The sequence below is a fragment of the Artibeus jamaicensis genome, unplaced genomic scaffold (genome assembly GCF_021234435.1).
Source record: "Artibeus jamaicensis isolate MK-2021 breed Jamaican fruit bat unplaced genomic scaffold, CSHL_Jam_final contig_1998, whole genome shotgun sequence".
Taxonomy (NCBI): domain Eukaryota; kingdom Metazoa; phylum Chordata; class Mammalia; order Chiroptera; family Phyllostomidae; genus Artibeus; species Artibeus jamaicensis.
This window is the reverse complement of record NW_026521407.1, coordinates 25,029,177-25,055,100: the sequence shown is the minus strand read 5'-3', so window position 1 is coordinate 25,055,100 and position 25,924 is coordinate 25,029,177. Positions and strand designations below refer to the sequence as shown.

At 56.8% G+C, this 25,924-nt stretch overlaps 1 protein-coding gene across 4 annotated transcripts in view; it reads right to left on the bottom strand.

Annotated features, from left to right (window-relative positions):
- KSR1 (kinase suppressor of ras 1) overlaps window positions 1-25,924 on the bottom strand; it is a 148,677-nt gene continuing 122,753 nt past the window's right edge. For 2 of the 4 annotated variants that reach the window (XM_037146025.2, XM_053656020.1), the window contains 11 exons: window positions 24,235-24,403; window positions 22,342-22,383; window positions 19,664-19,718; window positions 18,832-18,880; window positions 17,688-18,067; window positions 15,018-15,114; window positions 11,563-11,696; window positions 10,763-10,894; window positions 9,463-9,598; window positions 7,559-7,692; window positions 1-3,046 (listed from right to left, as the gene is read on the bottom strand). In XM_037146025.2, the coding sequence (XP_037001920.2) occupies window positions 2,968-3,046; window positions 7,559-7,692; window positions 9,463-9,598; window positions 10,763-10,894; window positions 11,563-11,696; window positions 15,018-15,114; window positions 17,688-18,067; window positions 18,832-18,880; window positions 19,664-19,718; window positions 22,342-22,383; window positions 24,235-24,403 (1,407 nt within the window). In that variant the 3' untranslated portion in view covers window positions 1-2,967. Of the gene's footprint in view, window positions 3,047-4,898; window positions 4,980-7,558; window positions 7,693-9,462; window positions 9,599-10,762; window positions 10,895-11,562; window positions 11,697-15,017; window positions 15,115-17,687; window positions 18,068-18,831; window positions 18,881-19,663; window positions 19,719-22,341; window positions 22,384-24,234; window positions 24,404-25,924 lie in introns of all 4 variants that reach the window. The other 2 variants (XM_053656033.1, XM_053656030.1) reach the window with 2 other exon arrangements.

Here is a 25,924-nt window from a genome sequence, read left to right as displayed (position 1 = left end):
CACCTTGGTATATTTTTATTCAAACTCCAGATTCCCAGGCCTGGCCTGGCAGAGAGTATGTTCTTGCCGGTGGCAAAAAGTGATACAGCACGTCCGTTAATACTAATCATTTTAATTTAAATTAATAGCATTTCTGGAAGACAAATGCAGTTGATAGAAAATATAAAAACTTTTACTGTACAAATTTTACATCACATTCAAAAACGCAAGTGTGTGCCTTGTGGCCAGAGACTCGGGGTTTGCACGCACTGACGAAATCCTGGCGAACGGCGCAGAACCCCAGCAGCCCCCTCCTGGGTTTCACATTCACGTCTCCACCTGGCGCCCAGATCAATACAGAACAGAGGTTCACAGGGCATCCCACCGGCTCTGAGGTCACAAGAAATGCCAGGAGGGGCAGAGAAACTTCAGGGCCCTGCAAACATCTTTCATTTGGCAACACGGAGAAGTCAGCCTTGCTACCCACTGCTCCCAACAGGGACCTCGCCAGGATTCAAGACCTCAAGATGGGTGCAGACCCAATGGTTGCGACTCTGGTGGTTAAAGGCAGCAGGGACAGACCCCAGGGTTTGGAGGTGAGGCTGGGAACGGGGGAGCCCTGAAGGACCAAAGTGCAGGCTGTACGCTCAGACCCCAGCGGGGCCTCTGCAGCCCCCACTACTCTCACCATGGAGACCCTCCCAACTTCCCCTTCACAGCTGGCCATTCGGGCTGAATTCACAGTATCTGCCATCCTTCACGTGTTTCCAAGGCAGATGAGAGCACACGGAAGGGCAAGCGTGTCTTCCTAACCTCATTCACAGTCAACTAGAGAGAGGGAGAAGGGGGCCACATGGGGGTTTCCTCAGGAGCTTCTGGTAAATGACAGGGAACGCTCAGGCTAAGTGGCTGCCCAGGGCCTTGGAAAGGAAGGGGGTGACCCCAGGCCCTCAGCTACACTCTTGGGGCTCCTGGCAGATCATCAGTTCCCTAAGGGCGGGGACTGTGACCGCTCCGACCCCAGGCCCCCAGCACTTGCACAAGATACGGTAGGTGCTCGATGAAAGCTTCTTGAACTGACCCCCAGGTGTGACACTCACGAGAAAAAACAAAGCTCGGACTGGCTTTCTGTGGGCTGAGAGTCGGGGCTGGGGAGGTGCAGAACCCGACCTGCTCAGCTGCCATCCAAGTCCTGGGCCCCCAGCATGGCCACGGGTTCGGAGGGCAAGGTTGACAGGCAGCAGACACACGAGGTGGCTTTGGGTGGGGAGATCGTGCAGAGGGCTGGCAGGGGAGGCCGAAGGCATGTTGGGGAGAAACGATGGTCCCGCAGAGAACAGAACCCCATGAATCGAACTCACTGGCTTCCGGCTCCCATCGAATGCCCTGCACACCGAGCAGGGGAGGGCGCGCGCGTCTGGCGCACTGATGGGCAGCAGGAACCTGGGTCCCTCTCGCTGCCTCACAGCTGTGTGGTCACAGCCAAGGGATGGTGGCCTAGGGAGGGTGAGCTAGGGAGGGGGACACAGCCCACAGGTCCACGATCTTCCGGCCAGTCTCCAGGGAGGGCCCTGGACATCAGGAGCTTTACTAGGTGCATCTGAATGGAAGGGGCCACACGCCTCCCCATCTGGGCTCAGAGCACGGACACCTGTTCTGGGCCTAAATCCGACCACCTGGCCATTCTCCTCCCCCTTGGTCAGTCCTGGTGTCGGAGCCAAACACGATGGAACACCCACCAAAGGGCTTCTTCGCCACTTGAAACTTCTCTCTTCAGGCAACAGCTTCCAGCGAGGACAGGCCAGGTGCTCTCCCGTCACGGACTCCCCCAGATGGAGCCCTTCCTTCCAGTTCAAGCAGAAGCCTGGCAAGCAGGCCTCGGGAAGGCTCTGAAGACTGTGGGGCTCACCGGGTGGCTCTGAATGAAAGGGGGGACACATGCCTCCCTTCTTAGCTCTGGACATGGGCGGGGGGAGCCAGGAATGGGCTGAGGGCTTCAGCAGGGCTGGGGAAGTGGGAGAGGTGGGCAGGTCTGGAGCCTTGGGTTCCTAAGGGGCCAGCCAGGTTGCCCTGGGGCTGGGAGGGTGGCTGCTGCTGTTCCCTCCCCTGCACCTGCCTTGTTCTCAGGGAGCCTTCGTGGCACACACAGCCTCAGCTCTGGGGCCACGTGTCAGTCAGGGGCTGGGACGTGTCCAAAAGTGGAGGCGTTTCCTTGGTGCCTTCCTCAGGGCTTCCTGAAGGGAACATCTCTACAGACAATGGCAACCCCAGTTAGGAACCCGGGGTCAGTGCAGATGCCACTTGGATCTTATCTGTCTCTAAGTTTCCAGCTTGTATGGGCTGCACTGCAGGGGTCAGGGGTTCTCTCTGGGATCTGCTGACCTTCGTAATTTAGCTCGGCTCCTAGCCAGGGCCTGCTGTGCGAGAGGAGAGAGGCCTCTTTGTCAGGGTGAGGGGCAACCCCTGCAGAGGGAGACTCCCAGCTGACGGGGTGTGAGGCCAGAGCAGGGGCCAGAGCAGCAGCCAGGCCCGAGCCTGTGGTCCCCCCGTACCACCCCAAGAACGTCCGCAGTCACAACGCGCTTCCTCCTTCTGGCCCCGTGCGGGCTCACTGCCTGCAGGGCTCTCCAGGGGCACGGCCACTTCCACTGCCCCGGCCGAGGGTGCCAGCGCACAGCCTGGCATTATTATTACCTATTTGCAAAACAGCGAGTTCGCTCCGCAGAAACATACATGTAAACATTTGCTGCCTGTGGGGACAGGTCTGGTTGTTGGCGATGTCATTTGAGGGGCAGCAGGCAAGGCTCCATCTCCGGGACCAAAGTGTTTTTCGAGAACGAATGCTCTGAACTGAGGACTCTCGCTCCCGCCCTGCGGCGCTTCAGAGAGAGGCTGCCGTTCGCAGAGCGCTGCCTTCTGTGGTGGAGGATGGGGTGTTTTAGAAACACGCTGAAGGAAAAAGAAACCATGGAAAAACCGCACAGCTGGCTACATCTTTGGATTGCTGGACTCCAGGACGCCCGGGCCAAACCTTTCAAACCGGGGCACCACTTTGCTGCTGTTGATGCTGCAGAGAGGGACAAAGACAAGGGTTACGGCCCTGTTGGTCTTGATCGGCACTGCGGGGGGGCATCAGCGCAGGAGCGGCCGGTTCCAGAAGCTCAGCAGAGGGCCCAGCCCACCAAGAAGGGAGGATGATTCCACCGCTGAGCTGCCCTGGTCAGGCCTGGCTGGGGGGCCGGGCCTCGGCCAGGCCCTCCTCCCAGAGGGGAGGGCGGGGCTTGTTTATCTCGGAGTCCCCAGCACCCATCAGGCCCAGTGGGGTCGCCTGAACTGCAGTCTCCTTTGCCGCCCAGGAAAGCTTTAGCTCCAGGAGAAACTGGGAGAGAGGAGCAACCTGACCCCCAGAGATGACGGAGACATCACGTGTCCCTTTTAGACACGGTCCTTCTGCCCTGGAGAGCATCGGGGCCACCTGGGGAGCAGGTTGAAAGGTGGGTTGCCAGAGCCTGCCTTCAGAGACCTGGATTCAGGTCTTGGGGCCCTGGGAATCTGCATTTAGTAACCACTACCGTGATTGTGTGCATGCCACACTCCTGACGAACGCTGACTCGGGGTCCGGTACTTTCCATCTGCTCTGGGCAGATGTAAAAAGTAACACTGAGGGGCAGGAAGGGGCAGGAGCTTTGTTTTACTAGTGAAATTGTTTGGAGACAGGCCACCCCTTGCTGTAGGACCACATTCCCGAGTGTGCTGCTGAGGACACTCCCACGCCGGCATCTCTTATGGGAACAGAACTTATGGTGTCCACACCAACAGCCCTGCAGGGGGGACTGGCCCTGCGCAGCTCGGAAATCATCCCACTCCCTGCTGGACAGGATCCCTGCGGGTTAACAGCCAAGCCAACCCCGGCCCCCAACCCCGGCCCCCGCCCCTGTACTTGGAACCCAGCCACTGGGAGGCCAACTTGCTGGCTGGCAGGGGGTTGGGAGGAGGGAACAGATCTCACTGAGCTGTTAGTAGGGAGACAGGAGCACCCAAACAAAAAACGATACCACCCCGCAGAGGAACAGCTAGAGAGGATGGAGTCAGGTCCAAGGAGGCAGTTCTGGGGGGATTTGTTAGGGGATCTTCCCTGGAGATCAGTTATTGAGGCGCACACAGGCCGTGGAGAGGAAGGGGCCAGTTTTAAAAACAAACAAAGCGAAAGAAGTCTCAGGAGAGAAGTTGGAGCAGCAGAGGTGGCGTCCCCTGGGTTAGTGCCAGCATCTCAGTTTGCGTCTGAGCAGAAGTCGAGGTGCTGAGTGCCGATTAGGAGGAAGAAAGCCCCAGGCACATGCGAGGCGGCCAGGCCTACAACCTAGGGGAGGAAAGAGAAGGGGAGAGCAGCGTAAGAACTGAGCCCCGTGGGGCAGGGTGGGGGCTTGGGAGCGGCCAAGGCCTGGCCAGATGGCAGGGGACCCTCTTTCCCTGCAGAGAGAGAAAGGGGCACCCCTGCTCCATTCCAGGCTGGGCAGCAGCGTGCACAAGGCACGAGGAGCCCTCCCCGAACTCCCGGGGTCCCAGTCACAGGACATTATACAGAAGCTGGCCAGTGCGTCCTTTGCCCTTCAGTCCCTGACTTTCAAATAGACTCCCTGGAGCTGATTATCTCTGTTCACTGCGCTCCCCTCTTTAAACTCTGAGACGCGACGAATCTCCTCACAGCTGTGCCATTGGCTGTCTCTCTCAGCTCAGCGAGAGAAGTACGAGCCTGCAGATCCCTTGCTGGTGGCCTGACAGCCGCAAAAGCATCCCTTTGGTTTATGAGGAAAAAACACACAAAGATGAGGTAGCTGGATGCAGGCAGAACAGGATGCAGGGTGCGCCAGGGGTAGCTGCAAACGGGCAGAGCAGGAGGGAAAGAGCACAAGACACACTATTCCTCCAGAACCGGGCAGGAGCTCTTAAAGTCAGGGTGGCCGTAACGTCCTTTCCCGTAGTATCGGCTCCGCCAGCGACTGGGAGTGGCCCCGCGATCATTTTGCCAGATGTGGGAAAAGTGAAGTCCAGCAGGTGATGGAGTCGGGCCCCCAGAGCACACGGGTTGAAGAGGAGCCCCAGGAATCAGGACGGCAGGGACAGGGGGAGATGACAGGACAGGCCATCGCATCAGCCACCCCCCGAAAATAAAAAAGCAACAAGACCGATGGAAAAGAAAAAGAAAAATGAGAATTAGAGGCTGAGTGTGCAGAAGTCACAATCATGTACAGAAAGCTCTGACACGGGCTCATTCAGGTGCGCCGGCATTTTCTTTAAGAGGCTAAAGCTGATCGTGTTGGGCCAGACACAGCCCTCGTCTGCGACTCAGTTTGCATCCGTGAAATGAGAAGGTGGGGCTCTCTGGTCTCTAGGAAATCTGGGACCAGCTCCTGAATGCCAGCAGTCACCTAGCGCTGCTTTCTCTCTTGTAGATGAGAAAGCCGGGCCCAGACTGGTAAAGGAGTTGCCCGAGGTCTGACGAGCCCGATCCTTGAACTTCCTGCATGTCCGGAACCCCCAGCTCCTGGCCACTGCCGGGACAGCCCCTGCTCAAAACCCAGCTCCAGTGGCCTCTTCTGGAGACCCTCCCCCAGCTCCCTGGGTGGGCAGAGGCTCCCACAGAGGCTGTGCTTTCTCGCAGCCCTCAGCATGTTGCCGTCATTCCTCCACTCGCTCGGTAAACCCACTGGATGTCGGCTGAGAAACTACTGTGTTCCCAGGGCCATGAGAGGAGCTGGGAATACAGAGGTGACCAGACAGAGTCCTGCTGTACAGACTTACAGCGTCTGTTTGCTTGTCTTCACCCCCTGGGACTGTAGACACTCGGGGGTGTTAGACTGTAAACTCCTCGCTGGCCGACGCCTGGCCTCGACCTTGTCTCCCTGGGTGTGGAGCAGGTACTCAGCAATGGCTGGGTCGAACCCACACATCCAATGGCAACATTCTGTCACCCCTGTTTGTACTGGATCCTGACTCATCTTAAGAACAAGAGAGTAAATCTAATTTTGCATCCGGAAATACAGTATTCCCTAACCACTCATGGTCATTCCTCCAGACCATCCCTGCCACTGGCCTAACAAATTTACTGCGTTTCTTCAGGTTCTGCCTCTTGTGGAGTCTGGTCTTGCAACCCATTCTGGGCCTTACTTCACCTGCAGCTTGAAGCTGGTTTGCTTTGTTTTCAAGACAGGAGCTAGCAAACTATGTGTAAGCCACATCTGACTACAAAAAGGCTTTGCCTATTTTAAATAGTTGTTACAGAAAAAGAAAAAGAAAAAACAACAACTACCACTAACATGTCAGAGACCCGCAGGCCGCACACACTCAGTACCTGGCCCTTTCGAGAGCGAGAGCAGTGCTGCTGGACCCGCACACCTGGGCAGCAGGTGCGAGGCCCGGGCGCTGCAGGTGCCCACGCAGGTGCGTGGTGACTGGCACCACAGGGGACAGGCTCTTCGACTGTCTGTGTTCTAGGGCTGTAGGAGATTTCGCTTTCAGAAAGTGCTCTTTGCCTTTTAAAAGGTTAAAGCAATGTACCTTGCCCAGAGGCTCAGCCACACAGGGCCCGCCACGTGCTTCTGTGCCATCCACAAGCTAAGAATGATTTCCACCTTTCTAAATGATCGGGGGTGGGGGGCTCAAAGGTAGAGTTCGTGACAAGTCAGAATTCCACGGAATCCACGTTTTGGTGTGGCTGCAGCTGGCCGCCCCCACAGCAGAGACTGCGGCACCGGGTGGCAGGGATGGACATGGAGCTGCCGTCACGGCTCCACACTGTCCCAGCGACAGCAGCTCTGACTCAAATTTCCCTCTGAGCCTGAAATACATCCCACGTGGCCTTTTACAAATGTGGGTGCCCCCCAGTCCTCACACCCCCCACTCTTTAAAGCTCTGGAAACTGAGGCCCACAACAAGGAAGGCCTTCCCGAGATGCTCACGCAGCGTGTGTTCTCACAGAGGAGGCCGGAGGGCGAAGGAGAAAGGGAGTGAGGCAGAACAGGGAAGAGATGGCGGGTCTCCACGGCCCATGGAGGCCACTCCTGCTCCCTGGGGGGCAGAGGGCTGTGTCATTACACAGAAGCAGGGACAGGCTGCCAGCACTGAGGTACCGCATGAACCCAGGCCATGAGGTCCCCCTAAAAGGTAGCTGATTGGGGGACTAGAAAGCTCTGTCTTGAGTCTGCGATACTTTAAACCACAGCCACTCTGCTGATTCTGGTACCCTGGTTGCTCTGACTGCCAGCTGGCCCCGCCTGGCCCTGTCCTAGGGCAGAATCTTCTCGTCTGGGCCCAGCCTGGGCCCGCATCAGCACTGCCCCGAGAACAGCAATAGGTGAGTGCCCAGAGGAGAGCTAGAGATAGCCACCCATCCAAAAAAGTCTCTGAAATGAACACAGTGAATGAGATCTTGGCATCACTGGGGAGGCACGAATCACCCCTGGCTAATCTGCTCTGAGCATCCCCAAACAGTCTTGGGCATACAGGGTGGACGGTGCCGTCTGAGAGCCTGGATGAGGCCGCCCTGGCCGGCAGGTCTGGTCACTGAAGAGGTACTTACTCAGCAGACTTCCAGAAGTGCCCGGGGTGGGAGAGCCGCCGGTTCAGCTTGGGCAGTTTCTCCAGCATGTCCATTAGCAGCGTGAAGCTGGGCCTCTCCTGCAGCTCAAAAGCCCAGCAGGCAGACAGGATCTCCTGCGGACAGAACAGGGGTTAGTTGGTGTGGGAGGGAGCTGCCTGAGAGGGAGGGAGGCACAGCTGGGGCCTCTGCACAGGGTCCCTTTCCTGCTTGTAAGCACCCCCAGTGGGTGGTCCATTGAGCTGAGTGGCCGTTGCTGGAGCAGGGCTGAGAAGTGACTGAATTTCAGAAGAGCTCTCATGCTTGCAGTTCAAAATGAAGTGCACGAGCCTATCCCCCCTTCTTCCTCCTTAGACCTCCCTGAATAACAGTAGAGAAACTGAATAATAGGTAATAGAAAAGACATCAGAAACGAGGCCACACATTCTTGCAACAGGAAGTGGATGGCAGCGTGTGGGCAGGTGAAATGCAGGACGCTCTGAATGTGCGTGGGGCAGGGCGGCAGCAGGAGTGGCCACGGCCACACAGGAATGGAGGCTGCGAGGACCGGACTCAATTCAAGGCGGCAGTGAGCGCAGGCACCACAGCGGCCCCGGGTGTCTCCAGAGCAGACAGAGCCCATCTCCCTCTGGCACACTGCTGCCTACTCTTGGGGTCCACGAGTGGACACGGCACAGCCCTTCAGCCTTTCGAGCTGGGATAACCGCCTGTGGGTAAACAGGACCGCACACACAGCGGGCAGAGGTGCCCGCCTGACAGAGCAGGAAGCGCCCGTCCCCTGAGACTCGGCAACTCAGGCTTCTGTTCAAACATGACTGGACCCCACCGGGTTGCCCCGAGTCCCAGGAAAACAGGAGACTAAAGATGGACGGACCAAACCACCGACTGGAGGAAACCGTGGTGCATGCCTATGAGCGCGTGAAGACGCTACTTTATCCATAAAGCCAGGCCAGGGTGAAATAAAAAAAGCAATCAACAAAGTGGAAAAAATGCTTGCAATTAATAGTGCAACTTCCAAAATAAAACATTTGGTAGACGTACTAGAAAATAAAATCAAGGAAATGCCCCAGATTGTGCTGTAGGAATGGGAAATATGAAAGAAGGTAAAAGACATGGAAATTCCCTAAGAAGGACCCAATTCTGTCTAATGGAAATTTCCACAGAGAAAACCAAGAAGCCATAGGGCAGGAAAAGATAAAAGCCAGAATAAAAGCCAGAATAAAAGCAAATGTCTCAGAAACTTGCAAGAAACAGGGATCTTCAGCGGCCCAGGCCCATTCTGTGCCGCCCAGACACCCCTGCCGTTCTCGGAACACCCAGGCTGGCGCAGCTGCGCCCCTGCCCTGCCTCACCCGCGGTTACCACTGACTGCACCGGGAGTCGACCTTGGGGCTCCCGGCATCACAGTGTCAGGGCCAAGGCACCTACAAACTGCAACTCGGAGAAACCATTAAAGGTACGCGGCCACATGAGGTCGGCAACGGGACGATGACTCAATATTTTAAAACCAAATTTTCTGCAGAAACTTCAGTCAGTTCTTGAACCGCAGAGGAAAACGGGGAGGAAGATATGATACTGAAGCACAGCCCCACTATTTGTATCTTGTGCTGTGATTTTTAAAAAATCTTCTTTCCTTGTAACATACAGAGCTTTACTCTCTTTCCAATTTCTAATTCAATTAAACCTATTATCTTTATTTCCCCTTCCAGTCTTTTTCAAAAGACAGTTTTTTATTGTTGTTAAAGAAAAGGGTTAACTGTGGGGTAACAGCGACACAGTCCCTCCTGCCAGCAGGCCCCACTTCTGGGTGAGGGGACAGAGTGCAGCCCAGTCCTGTGCCCTCCAGCGCTCCTTCCCCCTCCCAGAGCAAACAGGTGGCTACTCACAGTGACTTCCTTCCCCAGGCTGACGGAGGCCAGGACCCGCTTCACTCCCTCTCCACTTCCAATCTGCCAGATCAGGGCCTCTGCAGCTTGGTTCTTCAAGGGCCAGTCTCTTGCCTGCAGCTCATACCAAACAGTCCTGTGGAGACCCATGCAGCGTGAGCTCTTGGCGGCTCAGCCCAGCTCACGCCCAGGGGCTCCCGCTACCGCAGCGCCAGGAGCCCAGCCAGAGCCTCCGGACCCTTCCCTAGCCTCTTCACCCACCCGGCTTTGGGAGTGTCGAGAGGGGTCCTCCCAGATACCAGGGGATCTGCGGCACCCCGCTCGCACTGTGTTAAAAAGTCTGAGGCGGTGCCAGCTCTGAACAGAGGTCCCGCTATCACTGTTAACCTCAGTGGGGTGGGTGCCTACGTCCAAGGTTGTCTGAGGAGCAACGAGATGCCAAGCCCAGTGCCTGGCTCACACTGGGCTCCAGAAGCGGTAAGGTCAGGGGACAAGAGACCACCGCCGGGGGAAGCATCCCCGGAGGTTACAGGCTGAGGCCTCACTCGGCCTCTCCGAGCCCGCACCTCTCCCGACTTATCTGGACGGGACTTTCTCGTTAGACCCACACTGTCCAACGTGGGGGCCGCTGAGCAACTGACTGGCGGAGAGTGGAACTGAGTGTGCTGTTAGGAGGGAAATGCACACCGGAGTCTGAACACGTTGTAGGGTAAAAACCTTAAACTTTAATTTTGATTACATGTTGAAATTATCATATTTTGGATGTTTTGAGTTAAATAAAATATATTACTGAAACTGACTCCATGTGTTTTTTTCTTTAACGTGTCCAAGTGAAAACTTTATATATCCGGCTCACATTGTACAGGGAGGGGCAGGAGTAGGTTTACAGTTGTTCGTAGGGGAAATAATGCAATAAAAAAATAATAACGCAGGGACACAACCCCAAACCAACTTTTGCCCACCCTGTGTTCTCTATCTTCCTTTTGGTCAGCTTCACGGTCCACCAGAGTGGCTGGCAGGACATCCCACCTCTCCCACTGCGACAGTTCTTAGCTCTGGTGAGTGTCCTCATGGGCAATAGGTGAGACCAGAAATGACCCAACTTAGTTCCCATGAAGCAACCCTGCAGGGAGGTGCCACTACCCTCCCACTTTACAGGTAGGGAAAGGGAAGGTCAGTAATCTGGTCTCTCACTCAACGAGCCGCAGAGTCAGGGCTCAAAGCACGCCTCCCCGGCCCAGCGGGGCGCTCGCGTTTGGCCACGGTTGGCCTCAGAGCCCCAGGAAGAGGGCCTCCTCACCCAAAGGCATAGACGTCAGCAGCTTTGGAGAATGGCAGCTGGTCCTCGTCTTTCCCGGGGGTCATCTCGCGGACGATCTCGGGAGCCAAGTAGCACAGCCAGTCGTGGGACAGCTTCAGCTGGTTCTCACGCCTAGAGGCCGGGAAGCCAGGGCAAGGACACGGGCCTTTCAGCGGCAGCCCAGGGGCCCGCCTGGCGCTCCTGGGCCCCAGGGCCGGCACGCCACCCACACGCGGCCCAGGGAGGCAGTGCAGACTGCACCGGCGCTTTCGGGGACTGTTACAGAGCAGTGATGACCAGGTTCTTCCAGGAAGGGAGGCCAACAAGGGGTCTTAGCAGGGCACTGCACTTGAAGGTACTGGGGAGACTAGAGTATGTCTGTAAGCAGGAAATCAGATCGGCCTGTGCTTCTCACAGATGCCATTCTGCCTCCTGAGGGTCCCCAGGAGGGGACAGATGCTTGGAGAGGAGCCTTTCTCCCCACCCCTACCCCTTCAAGATTTGGGGAAATAAAACCTGACGTTCTTCCTCATATTGGGGACTTGAACCCTGGTCCTCTGCCCAAGTTGGTAAATGTGAGTGAAGGGACCCAGCTCCGCGGGGGTCACAGCCTGAGAAGCAAGTGTGTCAGGAAACCACACGTCACCCGAGTCGGATCCTGGACCAGAACCACGAGGGCAGGGCCAAAGCAAACCTGGCCTTTCCTCCGGGGAGGGCTGCTCCCCAGCAGCAGAGCGGGAGCGCCCGGCCCACGGCGCTGCCCAAACCGCCGGTCCCGCCAGATGCCGAGGCCTACTCACCGTCCCTCCCGCACCACGCCCGACATCCCGAACAGCCCGAAGTCCGTGATGACCACTTTGCCATTGTCGTAGAAGACGTTCTTGGATTTGAGATCTTTGTGCACGATGCCCTTGGCGTGCAGATACCCCATGCCCTGGAAGACATGCGCCACACGTCACAGGCGGGAAAATGAGTATTGATGACACTGTGCACGCCAGGGCCGCGCACGGAGCGGGGTGCCTTACCCAAACCCCCTCGTGTAACCTTCACAGTGTCACTCAGGGGAACCGGCTTCATTTACAGATGAGAAAACCAAGCTCAAAGAGGGGCGGGCACCAGCTGCAGGCCGCACAGCTGAGACCTGGTTTGGGCTGGTCCTTGCCCTTTCCAGGCCTTCCTGCTGTCCAGCTTCCCACTTAGACTCCGGGGGCGTGTGACGTGTGGAGGGGGCATGCGTGGGAGGCAGGGGGTCGGGAAGTTTGTAAAGTGTGAGCAGACCGTCTGTAGTAAGTCAGAAAGGACCTGAGTAGTGTGGGGTCCCTCAGGCTGTACCCAGCAGGCCTCTTCCCTCAGGCTGGGCAAGGGCTCAAGGCGGGGAGCAGAGAGGACTGCCACAGAAGGAGTCCCCAAGTTCAGGAGGCCCCGATATCTGTGCTGTCGTCAGAGCCCCGGACTAAGAGCAGAAATCTGGGGTCCAAGTTCCATCTCAGCTCACGTTCTGATGTGCTGTGCGGCCCTGGGCACTTGACTTCTGAGCCTTAGTTTCCTCATCTGCCACACAAAATGGTGGATGGAGGTGGGTGATTTCTAACCAACACTCTGCTTGGACTGAACCCTGATTGGCCAGGTGTATGCAGTGTGGCCGACCCTACGTAGGCATGATCTCGTCCAAGGTCCATGCTGTCTCCTAACACCAAACCCAGGGCTCCTGGGTACCCCGATGCCCTTGGGAACAGGGGCAAGATGCCATGACTGAAATGCCCGCCCCAGCCTGCTCAGAGAGGCCCGTGCACATCCCATTCCAGGAAGCGCCACGCAAGGTACGAAACCTCTCTGGCTTCGAAGTAATTTGGGCTCAGGGTGGAAATGTAAATAAGTCATGTTTAGGAAGCAGACAGCACTTAGCCAAGGCCAGAGCTCGGCCCGAGTGGGTCTGGAGAAGGCCACAGAAGAATTCCCACAAGGCAGACGCTCTTCTGCGAGAGACAGGAGGGTGCAGGGTCCACTGTGAGCACCTCCCTCAGGCCTGATAACCGCTGTCACCCTGCCGCAAAAGCAGAGAGTTCCAGAAAAGGGTGACTTGTTCCTCCCCCAAACTGTCCTGAATGTTAGACAATCCCTAAAACATCTGCCCATTTCCCAAAGCAAAGCAACTGCGCACTCCTTCCTCAGTGGCCTGCGAGCCAAAGACCTCACCTCGTATTGAACAGGGACCAGCTGTGTGTCACAGGACAAGTGGCTGCACCTCTCTGAGCCTTGTTTATAAAACAGGTGCCACCACCTCAAAAATCCAGCTTAAAGAGACAAGATAGACCCCACCTGGGTCCAGGACACAAACTCTCCTTCCCACAACTCCACAGTGTTTCCAGAGAGGCCCCCGGACTGAAAACTCTCTCACCAAAGTCAGGCCCCTTCTGCTGCATTTAGAGATGCAGGACATCAGAGATGAGTCCAGAAGGAAGTGGCTCAGAAGCTCCCAGCAAAAGGTCAAAGGGCAGAGAAAACAATGAAAACACTAGCAGAAGCAGCTTCTGGCTCTGCAGGTACAAAACCTCCGAGTAACTTTTTTTTTTAATCCTTACCCGAGGATATGCGTTTTTTGTTTGTTAGTTTTTTTAAGGGAGGGCAGAGAGAGAGCGAAACATAGATATGAGAGAAAAACATCAGTCAGTATGAGCCCCAACTGGGATCAAACCCGCAACCTTCTGGTGGGAGGGATGACAGACCAACAGACCGAGCCACCAGCCGTGGCTCTGAGTCTGTCTCTTCTGCCCTGGAACCTCCCAGGCGGCTCAGCGTCCTGATAATGAGGGGAGACGACCGTCTGCGGGGAGAGAGCAGCAGGGCCCAGCAAGTCCGGGGACGAAGAGGAGCAGGCGTGACACTGCACAGGTGTGACACGGCACAGGTGACACTGCACAGGTGATACTGCACAGGCGTGACACGGCACAGGTGTGACACTGCACAGGTGTGACACGGCACAGGTGTGACACTGCACAGGTGTGACACGGCACAGGTGTGTGACATGGCACAGGTGACACGGCACAGGCATGACACGGCACAGGTGACACTGCACAGGTGTGACACTGCACAGGTGACACGGCACAGGCATGACACTGCAGCTCTCTCCGACTGCTCTGAGATGAGGGCCTCGGTGAAGGCGTAAATGTGATATTTGGGGGTTGGGGGCTTCAAAAGCTTAATTCATTAGCTCAGCCGCATGGAAATGTCACATGGGAATCTTAGTTTGTCCATAAACATCACTGCGATTTTTTTTTTCCTTTTAAAAGACATACTCACAGATGGACAGGGGAGGGAGGGGGAGAAGGAAGGGAAGAGGGCGGAGAGAAGGCAGAAGAGAAGGCAAGACAGGGAGGGGCCCGGGCGCGAGGGAGGGGCCGAGGAAGCTGGTGGAGGGGACACAAGAGAAGGGAGCACCCTGCCCCACCGTGTTCTAGTTTCTATCTGGGCCTGTTGCTAAGTAAGCAACAAACAAGTTCTCCTTCAGTTTAAAAAGTTTCTTTTCTTCTTTGTTTTAAATTAATCTGAGAGAGAGAGAGAGAGAGAGAAACGGCTCTGTGGTTCCACGTATCTGTGCACGCTCTGGTTGACGCCTGTACGGCCCTGACCGGGACCCAACTGGCCACCACGGCACCTGGGGATGATGCTCTAACCAACCGAGCTACCCATCCGGGCCGTTTTCCTGTCATTTTTACTTCACTACTTTAAATGAATGAAAGAAAGAAAAAGGGCTTCCTGAGTTGAGCCTGTCTCCTTAAAACCTGGATTTGGGAACGACAGGGTAGAAAGTGTGGGTGCTCCCCCCAGTAGCCACAGAAGGTCCCCCTACCAGACCCTCACCAAGTGCTGGCCCCGGGCACCAGGCTCTCGCCGCGGATTATCCCGTGTCACCCTCGCCATGTCACCCATGCCAGTCCACCGAGGGCAGCTAGGTTGGTATCCCCGTCCCATAAAGGAGGCAGCCAAGGCTCAGAGGGGCTAAACCACCTGCCCAAAGTCACACGGCTGGCGTGACCAGGACTCGCACTCGGGCCATCTGTCTTTAAAGACTGCCGCGCTGCTCCTTGACCAATCCACGTCCACTGCTGACCTAGTTTCCTGCTCATGGCTCCAAATGGACAAGACATGCTGGAGGGAAGAAGATGGGGTCCCACCCTTGAAGCGCCCGAGCTCGGCGGGGAGACAAGGCTGTCACCCTGACACAGGCGGGCAGGGCAGGCAGACACCCCTTTACCTTGATGATCTCCTGGGCGATCTGCCTGGTCTTGTTGATGTCCAGGGAGATCTTGGGGTCCCTCACAAACGAGTGTAGTGTCCGCCCCTTGCAAAAGCTGTGTGGAAAGCAGGGGGTCAGGCAGCGGCCGAGGCCAGCGCGGCGGCCTGACCCCAGGAAGGGCTGTGGGCAGAGAGGCCCCTGGAGGGCTCTCGCCAACCCCCGGACGGTGGGCACCAGAATCCTCGTTCTTAACCAGGCTGTGCCCATTTCTTCTGGGGCCTGGCCTGGATGCACGAAAACATTCCCGCAGGCAACCCACTCCCAAGGCCCAGGGCCTGCCCACCCCAGAACAGGGAACCGGTTCACCCAGGCCCCTGGTGGTACACAGCAGCCAACCCGCGGGGGTTCAAGGCGGGTGAACACAAACTCCAACAGGAGGCATCTGGCCTTTCAGGGCGACCGCAGGGCAAGGGAAGGGCGCCGGGCTCCCTGTAATGATGCTTGTGATCATTTCTACTGTTTTCTGCTCACGGAGTTTGTTGTAACGAAGGGGTGTACAGGAGGGGACAGGGTGGAAGAGCCTGCCAGGGCGTCAGAGTGACCACTGGACGAGGGCCCACATTTGGGGGTCTCCATCCACACTGACCCCTAAAACCTGCAGAAGAAGCCCAGAGAGAATGTGTGGCTCATTCTCCTGTCCCAGGGAGAAGCTGACTTGTGTCCGCCGCCTGAGGAAGGGGCGAGATTTTAGGAAAGTCTCCAAGGAGAGAAGATTCTGGGGGCCTCAGAACCTGAGAACGGGATGAGGGTCTGGAAGAGTGGGAACAGTTCCTAATCTGTGTTCCGGTACCTGCAGAACATTCTGGAACATGCTACATCTTTGTTACTGAATGTTCTGTTATGTTATCATAGGTATTCCCTTTAGGCAGACTCAGGTAATTTTTGAAACTGGGTAGGTAAGATATGGAAGGAGGGACGGACAGACGGACAGCACTGGGGGCTGGGGGGCTGGCACAGCCAGAGTAAGGACGGTTCCCTAAAACCCCAAGGTCGTGTGGGGGGGTTTTGTCACGTGCTGTGGGGGCCTGGCGGTCTCGAACGGCCCGGGAGTGTGGTGGGTGATTACTTACATCTGTTTCTGATCAACAAACAAAACGGAAGTTAATTTTTACTTAGTAGATAGTTTGTTTGAGGAGAAAGTTTTTTTTAAAGCATTTGGGTCCAGCTACAGGGAATACCATCAGAATATTAATGGGGGTTCTCTTGGCTCATGGGATTAAAGTGATTTTTAGTTTCTTCTTGAAACCTCCACGTACGTTCCAAAATTTCTTGATGAACCTCATATTGCTCTTCCCTGGTTTTATTCTTTGAAATATTTTACTTATTTACTTTTAGAAGGAGGGAAAGGGAAGGAGAAGGGAGAGAGAGACACCAATCAGCTGCCTCCCATGTGCGCCCTGGTCAAACCTGCAACGCAGGCATGTGCCCTGACCGGGAATTGAACCGGCGACCTTTCGCTTGGCAGGGCGATGCCCAACCAACTGAGCCCCACCGGTCAGCGTGCTTTTCCTGATTTTAGAAGTAAACACCCAACAACAACTTTTTCAAATGCGGGGGTGTTCCTGTTTCACACCCCCTGGCACTGGGCGGCAGGGACACGCGTGCAGCGGGACCAGGTGGGAGAGGAAACAGGGTGAACACTTTCCGGACTGGAAAAGGGCAGTACACGCTGTGACCCGGCCCAGCACGTGTCCTCCCGGACGGTCACCGAGACACGTGCACACTTGGTCACAGTGACGGAAGAGTACTGGCGAGATGAGGGGACAAGCAGTGAGCCCCGCGACAGAGAGCCCAGAACCCGGCTGTGGGACTCCCTTCCCAACCCCACTCCCCTTTCGTCGACCCCAAGTCGGTGGCTGAAATCAGCTGTGGTCAGAGCGTTTACACCACAGACACCGACGGCTGCCACGAACCAGGGCTTCCCTCCCGGCCCCCCGGGAGCCGGCTGTTCTGCGCCGCTGGCCTCAGCCACGTCATGGGAACACGGGGCAGGGGAGGAAGGACTACGTGGACCTCAGACCTGCACTCAGGTGAAGAGAGCAAGGTGTGAGCCAGTCCGGTCTCCGCCGTGTGTTTTTACAAAGGAGCAGGTAAATAGTTTAACAACACGAGTATATGTAAATTCTTCCTTCTATTCCGTTCCCAGTTCCAGTGCGGGCAGCAGCACCCTGTTGGTGCAGCAGCGGACTGGCCTTTGCCTCGAACCTTTCTGCCGCATTCGACTTTCCTCTCTCCTGGGGCATCTTTTACTTATTCGTTTTTAATGTCAGTGCTGTTATATGGTGGGGAAATTATACCCCATTTTTCGTACCTGTCTTCGGGAAAACTTCCACGCCCTCCAAAAAAGGTGAACATTTTTGCCAGTTATAAAAATAGTCATGGGAATGTTATGTACAGACAGCATAGGAAATATAGTCGATAATATCTTAAAACTGCATATGGGGCCAGATGGATTCATTAACAGGACCACTTCATAAGATGTATGAGCTAACTGTATGGCAACTGTAACTGAAAACTAAATAGAAAAACAAAACCCTTCCACGCCCTCCAGGGTGCCCACATCTGTAAGAGGCCCCAGGGACGGGGAGGCAGGGGCGGCCCCCTCAGCGAGGGCCAGGGCGCGGTTACCTGGTGATGATGGCCAGGTGGGGTGGGTTCATGCAGGCCCCCATGAAGAGCACCACGTTCTCATGCCGCGTCTGCCGGTAGTTCATCACCTCTTTCTTGAACAGCTTCAGGTGGTCCTGGTTGTGGCCGTCCATCTCCAGCAGGCGGATGGCCACCTCGCCGTGCCAGCGGCCACGGTGCACGCGGCCCCAGCGGCCCTGGCCGATGGGCTCGCCCAGCTCCACCTGCTCAAAGGGGATGTCCCACTCCTGCAGGTACACGCTGGTCTGGCTGGCCTTGCGGGAGATGGGGCCCCGCCAGGGCCGGCGGGGGCTCGGCAGGTCGTCCACCTCGTCCTCGTCGTCCTCTGCCTCTGACTTGCCAGCCTCCGGCTCCTCGGCCTACAAGGAGAGGAAATAGAGAGGGGCCGTGGGTCTGGGCTCAGCTGCCTCCCCTTCCCCAGAGCCCCCACCAGGTAAGGGAGGAGGACAGGCAGGCGGTCAGGAGGCACTGGTCAGCCCTGCACTGGCTTGCCATGGACAGCAGGCAGGTCACTTAGCACCGTGGAGCCTCAGTGTCCTCGCCCACAAAATACGGCCCTCAGCCCCGGTGGGCCCTGAGGCCCTCATTCCACCTGGCCCGCCTAGGTCTACCTACCAGGGACCAGGGAAGACTGTTAACATCCCCTGGCATGAGGAATTTAACTGCATGCATTCTTTCTGGGTATTCTTTTGTTTAGAGTTTCTGTTAACGTTCTGCTAGTGCTCCCAGAAGCCAGGCTCAGCCCACGCTGTGGGTCAGGGGTCAAGGCAGTGGTCCTGGCCCTGGCAACAGTCAGAATCACCTGGGGAGCTTTGACACCTGGGGTGCCTGGACGCTCCGCAGACAGAATGACGCAGTCTCCAAGGCTGGGGCCTGGGCTGCCAGACCAGGGGTGGGAACCATGGGACTCAGGAGCTTACTTTAGCCCCAAACAGAAAAGAAAAGGAAGTTTGCTTCACTGCGTTCCTCATCATTCTTCCCAGCCGTGCACACCTGCCCGCATCTGCTGCAGTGGGCACCTGAGACGGCCCCTGCTGGGGCCCTGCGCCCGACACTGCCTGACCTCCTGTGCGTGCTGGGATGGACGGGGGAAGGGGAGGGAGAGGCGTTGTCTGTGGCTCACCTCCACCTCACGATCCTCCAACACATTTGGTTTTGGCTGGTCGTCGAGCCTAAGAGTGAAACAGGGTTCGTCAAGGAGACTCTGAGGGTGGGCCACTCGGCTCTCAGCTGGGCAGGGAACTCCCCAAGTGAGGTCTGAGCAAAGGTCCGCTGGCCTGGGTCCTTGCTTTGACCCACCTGGCTGTGGGAAAGGCAGTCCGGATGCTGTGGGAACAGCCAGGAGGCCCAGGCCCCACTCCCCTCCTCCAGACTGAGGGTGGTAGGGCGGAGGGGCGGGCAGTAGCCACCAAGGTCCCTTCAAATCTGACAGCCAGTACAGGGGCTCCAAGCCCAAGCACAGAACTTGAAATTCTACTTGAAAAGTGTTTCCGTCACATCCTAGCTGTGTGACTTTATACAATTTCTTAACCTCTCTGAGCTGGCTTCCCCATCTACACATTGAGGACCACAACTACTTCAACGCCTTCTTGGGAACACGAGTCAGGTGCTCAGCACAGCCTCACATGGGAAACCGGCTCCAAAAGCAGGAGCTACTCTGAGTAGGTTTCTATAACTCTGAGTGCCCTTTGCCCCCTCCTCCTGGGTCAGGTTTACAACCTCTTCCAATACCAACTGTACTGATAAGGGGCTAATCAAATCTGTGTGGCCGAGTTCACGGGCCCAGAGGGTGAATGAGCCCAAGGAGTCTGCCATTTGCCATCTGGCTGGCCTAGGTACATGGCAGTGATCAGAGTGGGAGGTCAGGGATTTGGGGGCAAGGGGATGACAGAGATGTGGATCCAGCTGCCACAAATTGCCACCGAAGAGAAGGGACACAGCACAGGAATGCCTACCGGGTGCTGTCCGCTGCGTCAGGGAACGGGGCTGCCGGTGGAAATGCTGAAATGTCTGGAGGAAACAAAGCGAACATGAAGCATGAGACTGCCTTTCCACTCCCCCGAAAGGACACAGCGCTTGCACGCAGGGAAGTGGGTCCTCCCCTAGCGGTCCTGCACAGGGCAGCATGCGTGTTCCCCAGGCCCTTTCCACTGGGGTCAACTTGTGCTTTCCCTGAGACCAAATGCAAATGCAGCCTCTACAGCACTTGGGGTGTCCCAGGAGGGGACCCAGGTGTGCCAGGAGATTGAGACTTCTTCTCAGTTAACACCATTCCCCTGTGGTCAAACTGCCTCATACAAGCAAGTGGCGAAAACAAACCGGGCTATTCACTGGAGGCTGGGGCTGGCAGCATGAACCCTTGAAAGCGGAGACTCCTTCACTGAGGCCAGCAGAGGAGGAAGGCAGGACTCGTAGGTGGCTCGTTAGTGACACCTGCTGCCTGTCACGGTTCCTGGGAGTTTCTGGTGGGAGCTGGAGCCCCACCCCCTGGGCTTCCAGGTTTGGTCTGCTGCTGGACGGGCTCTCAGGGGACAGGAGGAAACGCACAGTGCACACATCAGCTGGGGCTGGCCCCGGCCTGAGGCTTTCCCAGGTTTAGCACTGACAGTTGCACAGGGGACACCAGACAAACGGTCACCCCGCGGTGGAACCAATGTGTCACAAGCCGAACCCTCCATAGCGGCTTCTGCTGCCAGCCTCCTTCTGTCATCTCCACCCCCTTAGATAGCACTCAGGGAGCGGCGGCCCCAGGGCTGGGGGCGCCCTTTGCTCCCTCCTCTTTTATCAGCACAAGGGCATTTACTGGAGTTAGCAGTGGCTCAGGCGAATCAGTGGCCTCTCCCTGCCTCCTAGGTGGGAGAGCCTCCCATCAGCCATCACACCTCCTTGGACCTCGCTCCTGGGCCTTCTCCCAGCCTACCCCTGAAGGCCATCTGAACCACAGGCTTTCAGCGTCTCACAGACTTAAGGATGTGAGAGAGGCCCGGGCCTTCTCACCAAGGAAACACACGTGTGCACCCACCACCCTGTGCACGGTTTCTGGGGGGGTCCCAGGCCCTGGGAGCCTCTGCTGAGGCCTCTGGCCAACGTCACTATCTGCTACATCGTGTCCGAAGACTGCCAGGGCGGCCCGGTGTTTCTACCTGTCCATGTCGCTCAAATGACTCCACAGAAGGAAAACACGGCGGGGGGTGGGTGTCCAGGGAGAAACGGCACTCCAGGTGGGAGGGCAAAATGTGGCTGGAGCCTCATGTTTTTCCTTAAACACAGAGAGTACACTCTGCGCTCTGCTCCACGATGCGTCCATGATTGCTTTGATAGAAATGTATTTCCCTCCCTTCCCCACAACGTATCTTCAGAGCAAAACAGACCCCTCCGGAAGGAGAGGCACGTTTTCCCAGTGCTCTCAGGTACTTCCCTGTGCACCATCCTAGAGCCGGTTACCTGGGAGGCTCCCGCAGCAAAACCACAGCAAAAACCGGCATGAAACCAGAGGCAGGTCAGGGAGCCTGCCCTGACCCCAGCCTGCGCATGCCTGCAATGCCACATGGGTGATCCAGTGAGAACTAACAGATGCTCCAAGTCGCCCCCCTAATAGAACTGAGTGAGGGTGCAAAAAAGCCTGGAATAACCAAAATACCATGACTTCAGGACAGACCTGTTTAACCTAGGAAAAAGTAACAGTTAGCTACAGTCTTTGCCTAAAACACATAGAATAGAACCTTCATGTGGCTAAAGTAGGAATTAAAGTTGCAGATTACTTATAATAATGCTTGCCACTTTCAGCTAGAGAAACCAGGACTAATCGGATAACTGCCTTAGGGGCAGAAATATGGTCAAATGCAACGAATGGCTCATAGTAGGTACACAAAACAATTTCTGTAGAAAGGAAACAATGACATTGTCTTACTGATTGAAAATTTTTCCTTTAAACTTTCTGCACTGAAGCATTTTTAATAAATGGCCGGCAGATGGTGCTATGCAACTAGACTCTGGAAGGTGAAGCCCACTAAGTGAAGCCTGCAGACCTTCCCCCACTTTTTAAAAAAGATTTTATTTGTTTCTTTTTAGAGAGAGGGGAAGGGAGGGAGAAAGTGAGAGAGAGGCATTAATGGGTGGTTGCTTCTCATAGCCAGCAACCCAGGCGTGTGCCCTGACTGGGAATCGAATCAGAGACCTTTTGGTTTGCAGGCCGCCACTCAATCCATTGAGCCACACCAGTCGGGGCTGGCTTTCCCTTTTTAAGATAGAGTAGCAGCTAGTTTCCTTATTATTGTGCAGAGGGGACTATGACAGATGCTCACAAGACACTAGTAGAAAGTCCTCTCTTCCATTATGCAAACTGAGTTTTTGCCACCTGGCTGTGTGACCTTGGACAAGTTTCCTGTAGTCTCTGTGCAAGAGGCTGCACAGGATGGATGTCAAGGTCCCTCCCAGCAAGGCAATGCCCCTGTGAAGGCTACAACTCACCCTGCCCCCCTCCCCCTTTCCAGCCTCCACAGACAGGCAGCTCTCAGAACAGGTGGGTGTGAAAATCAAGCACCTCCAAGGTACCCAGGGCAAGGGCACCCAGCTGGACTGGACAGAGGGGTCACAGCAAAGAGCAGTTAGTGGAACCATGCAAAGGACTCACCTGGAAAGATAAACTGCTGTCTGTGATGGATGAAGTAGGCAGCTTTAAACAGAAGAGGAGGTGAATCACACACAGAGCAGCAAAGGAAGCGAGGGGGGAGGGGGCACAGGCATGGGCAAGGGAGAAAGGGGCTGGTTACTGGGCTGGGGCAGGTAGGCCCCGGGTGGGCCTGGCCAGGACAGGGTGATCCATGCAGGGAGGAAGAAAAAAGCTGGGAAAAACAGGTGCCAGCAGGAGTCCTCAGGAGTGAAGGGGTTTGCCCCGGGGTCTGCGTTCAGAGACCCAGTCTCCATGGCCACTCTGCCTCAGAGCTCCGGCCAATTCCGTCCACCCCTTGGGCCTGCTTCTCTGTGAAATGTGAGTGCACCCAGGAGGGTGAAATCCAATGGGCAGATGAACAGTGATTCTGAAAACACGTAACAGTGGTGCTGAGGCTTCAGTGACTTGAAAGCAGGGGGTTCTTTTACCGGATTTACCCCCCTGGGCAGCCCGACACTGACCGTGACTGCGGAACCAGAGAGACAAGTGGTCCTGGAGAGAGAGTGAGGGCTCCGAGTAGGGACAATGAGGGACCAGCCCGGGGACATCAGGGAAACCTGAGAAGCTCTGGCTGACATCACAAAAAAGGCTTTCTCAGCAGCTGTTGTTTTGTAAACAGGACCTTCCTTTTAGAAAAACTCAAAAGTAGGAGGGTTCGCAGAAGGCCCAGTTTCACAGCATATTAATGACAAAGCAGAAAGGGAGAGAGGAGGTTAATCAAACAGGCCATCGCTCAGCGGCTCAGTCTCAGGGGGGCCTGGAGGCCAAGGGCTGATGTCAGGAGGTAGCCAGCCATGTGCGTATTAAAGTGAAGAGAGAGCAAAAGAGAAAAAGATTCCTACAAAAATCTCTGTCTCTCGCCATCCCCAAAGACGTCCCTAGAACCTTGCTGAGATGGATTCAGAGAGGTTGCCAGGCCTACCCCTGCCTGCGGGTGGCCCCCACTGGGGGTCCCTTGGCACAGGAAGAGCTGCGCTTCTGTCCTCCTGGGTCTGGAGCCTCAGGGGCCAGTGACAGGTGGGGCCTGACCTGGACTCCACGGCCAGGAGCAAACCGGAGCATCCCAGCCGCCCCTCCTTCCTCCAGGCTGCCAACTGAAATACGCTGAAGGCCAAGACCTACTGCTAGGAGCTGCCAGGGAGGCCAAGGCCGAGGCTCAGTCCTCAAATGGACAAGTGGGCTCCACTCCTCTCTCTGCGGAGGTGGGACACCCCAAGGCAGCCTCGGCTACGGCAGAGTCAGAGGTGAGCTCTGGTCAGGTCTGCTCCAGCACGCACACCCCTGGGGGACTCGGTGTCCTAGTCTACACCCAGGGATACGCTGATGCCAACTTCACAGAGTCTCTTGTTTTACGAAAAAGACACACTTCCACTTAAGTAGCCTGTCCAGACCCCAGAGCAGGTAAGAGACAGGGGCCAGACCCACTCTCCCAGGCCATCTGGGCCCGCCCGGGCTCCTGGGAGCGCATAAGCCTCAAGTGAATGGAGTGAGCAATGCCCTGTGGGAGCCAGGCGTGTGCAGGGGGCACCATGGGGATTAAGTCGAGAACAGTCTTCGCGTCAGACAGACTCGCTTTGATCCAGGCTCTATTGCTTATGTGCTGCAGCTCGGGGCAAGCCACTCCCTCTCTCTCCACCTCAGCGTCCCTGTGTGTAAAATGGGTACAATAACAGTACCCCCCTCAGAGCTGTTACCAAGTGAAACATGGCAATGTGACTGAGCTCGGCCCAGCACCTGGCTCCCCACAAGTGCTCGCAGTGGCTGCGGTACATGCCCTTGAGCCTCCCGGGGTGTGCTGAGAAGGGGCATGTGACCCCACCCCTAAGAGCCCAAAAAAGCCCAGAGGTGTGGTACCTGGGAAGTTGAACCTGTTGTCCCGCTGGCCGGGCGAGGGGTTGGGGGGCGTGGTGGCGCTGGGTGGGTTGGACGAGCTCGGGAAGGGGGCGGGCGAGGAGGGTGTGGAGGACGTGGTGGAGGACGGGTTGCTGCTGGAGTCCAGGTGGTTCGTGGCCGGAGGGTGCTCCTGCAGGAACAGATGTGGCACATGGCAGGGACTGTCACTGCGCCGCCCAGCCTGACTCCCTCACCCCTTGCTGGGACCCTCCCTTCCCTGTGTGAAAATGAAGAGGCCAAGCCTGGGCATCCCGATGGTTCACTGGTCTAATGTTTGAAAGCAGAATAGCACGGGGAGACCCTCACCCCAGTGCCCACCCCCTGGAGTCCTGCTCATCTTATCTCGGCTCGAACATCCTTCCCTCTCAGGAGCCCTTCCTGAGCCCTGGCTGGGCCCATGCCCCTCCTCTTCATCCCCCCGTAGCTCCCAGCACTTCTCAGGACAACGTTTGTCAACCGCAGGTATCCGGGCTGGTTCTGTCCCGGGAGGGAAGGGCGGGAACCATGCCTGCCCATCAACCCCCAGCCCCTGGCTCTGAGCCTGCACGTCGTTGGGTTTTTTAGTGAATCAAATTCAGCCTCTGACAAGTATTTGTTGAGTGTGCGGCACAGAGGCTGTCAGTGCTCCGTCCACTCTTCCGCTGGTTCACCCAGTGGTTTGGGCCCCAGCAGGACCGAAGGGCCACCTGACAGAGGGCCACAGGGGACCAAGCTGTGCTAAGTGGTACATTGTTCCCCAGATCCAAACATCAGCAGGGGGCGTGGGGTTGGATTCTGTGGTCAAGAAAGTTGGAGCCAAGATGGGTTCAATGCTAAATTGAACAGGCTTCTCTTCTGCAGGCCCTGGAAGCTCGGAGATGCACAGCAGACCCTGAACTCACCGAAGCTACGCAGCGGGCCTGCAGCCCAGGGACAGCCAACACCGCCTGGAGCCCAGCCGTCCCCACCCCGCTCCAAGGCCCAGGCCCCCCAGCCCTGTCGGGGCCAGGCAGCCAGGGCAGGGGGAACGGCCACGAGGCAGGCTGCCTCCCAGCTCCCCCACCCAGCACCCGCGTGCAACCTGGACATAACCACCCCACCCTTCTGAGCCAGTGTGTCATCTATAAAATGGGGTGTCAGCTCATCTGCTCAATGCCTACTGTGTGACAGGCACCGCTGCAGGTGTCAGGGACCCAGCAGGATTAAGGGCACCTGACCCCAGAGCACCCGCACCAGGGAGACGGACAGCACGCGGTGACTGCACCGGACCACGGCCGTGAGGACCGCTGGGAAAGCAGCGGTGCAGCTGGGGCCCGGGCGCGAGGCCGCGTCTGGCGAGGCCGCCCCGACGATGCGGGTGGTGGGAAGGCTGGGAAGGAGTTCCAGGCAGAGAGCGCGGTGGGCACACAAGCCCCGGGGCGGGAGTGAGTGCGCAGAGCCTGTCTGAGCAAGGATGGGCGGGGTGGGGGGCGGCTGGAGAAGAGCCCAGAGACACAGGCTGGCACTTGGAGATGAGCAGGATAAAGCGTGGCCCTGAGCACAGTGCCTGGCACCCAGCGAGAGTAACTGCTGGCTTGGGGGACGGTAACGACCGCAAATGGGATATGGGGAGGCCGATGCAGTCACTGCTCCCAAGGAGACAAGACCCGGTTCTCCGCTGGCTAAGGGCCAA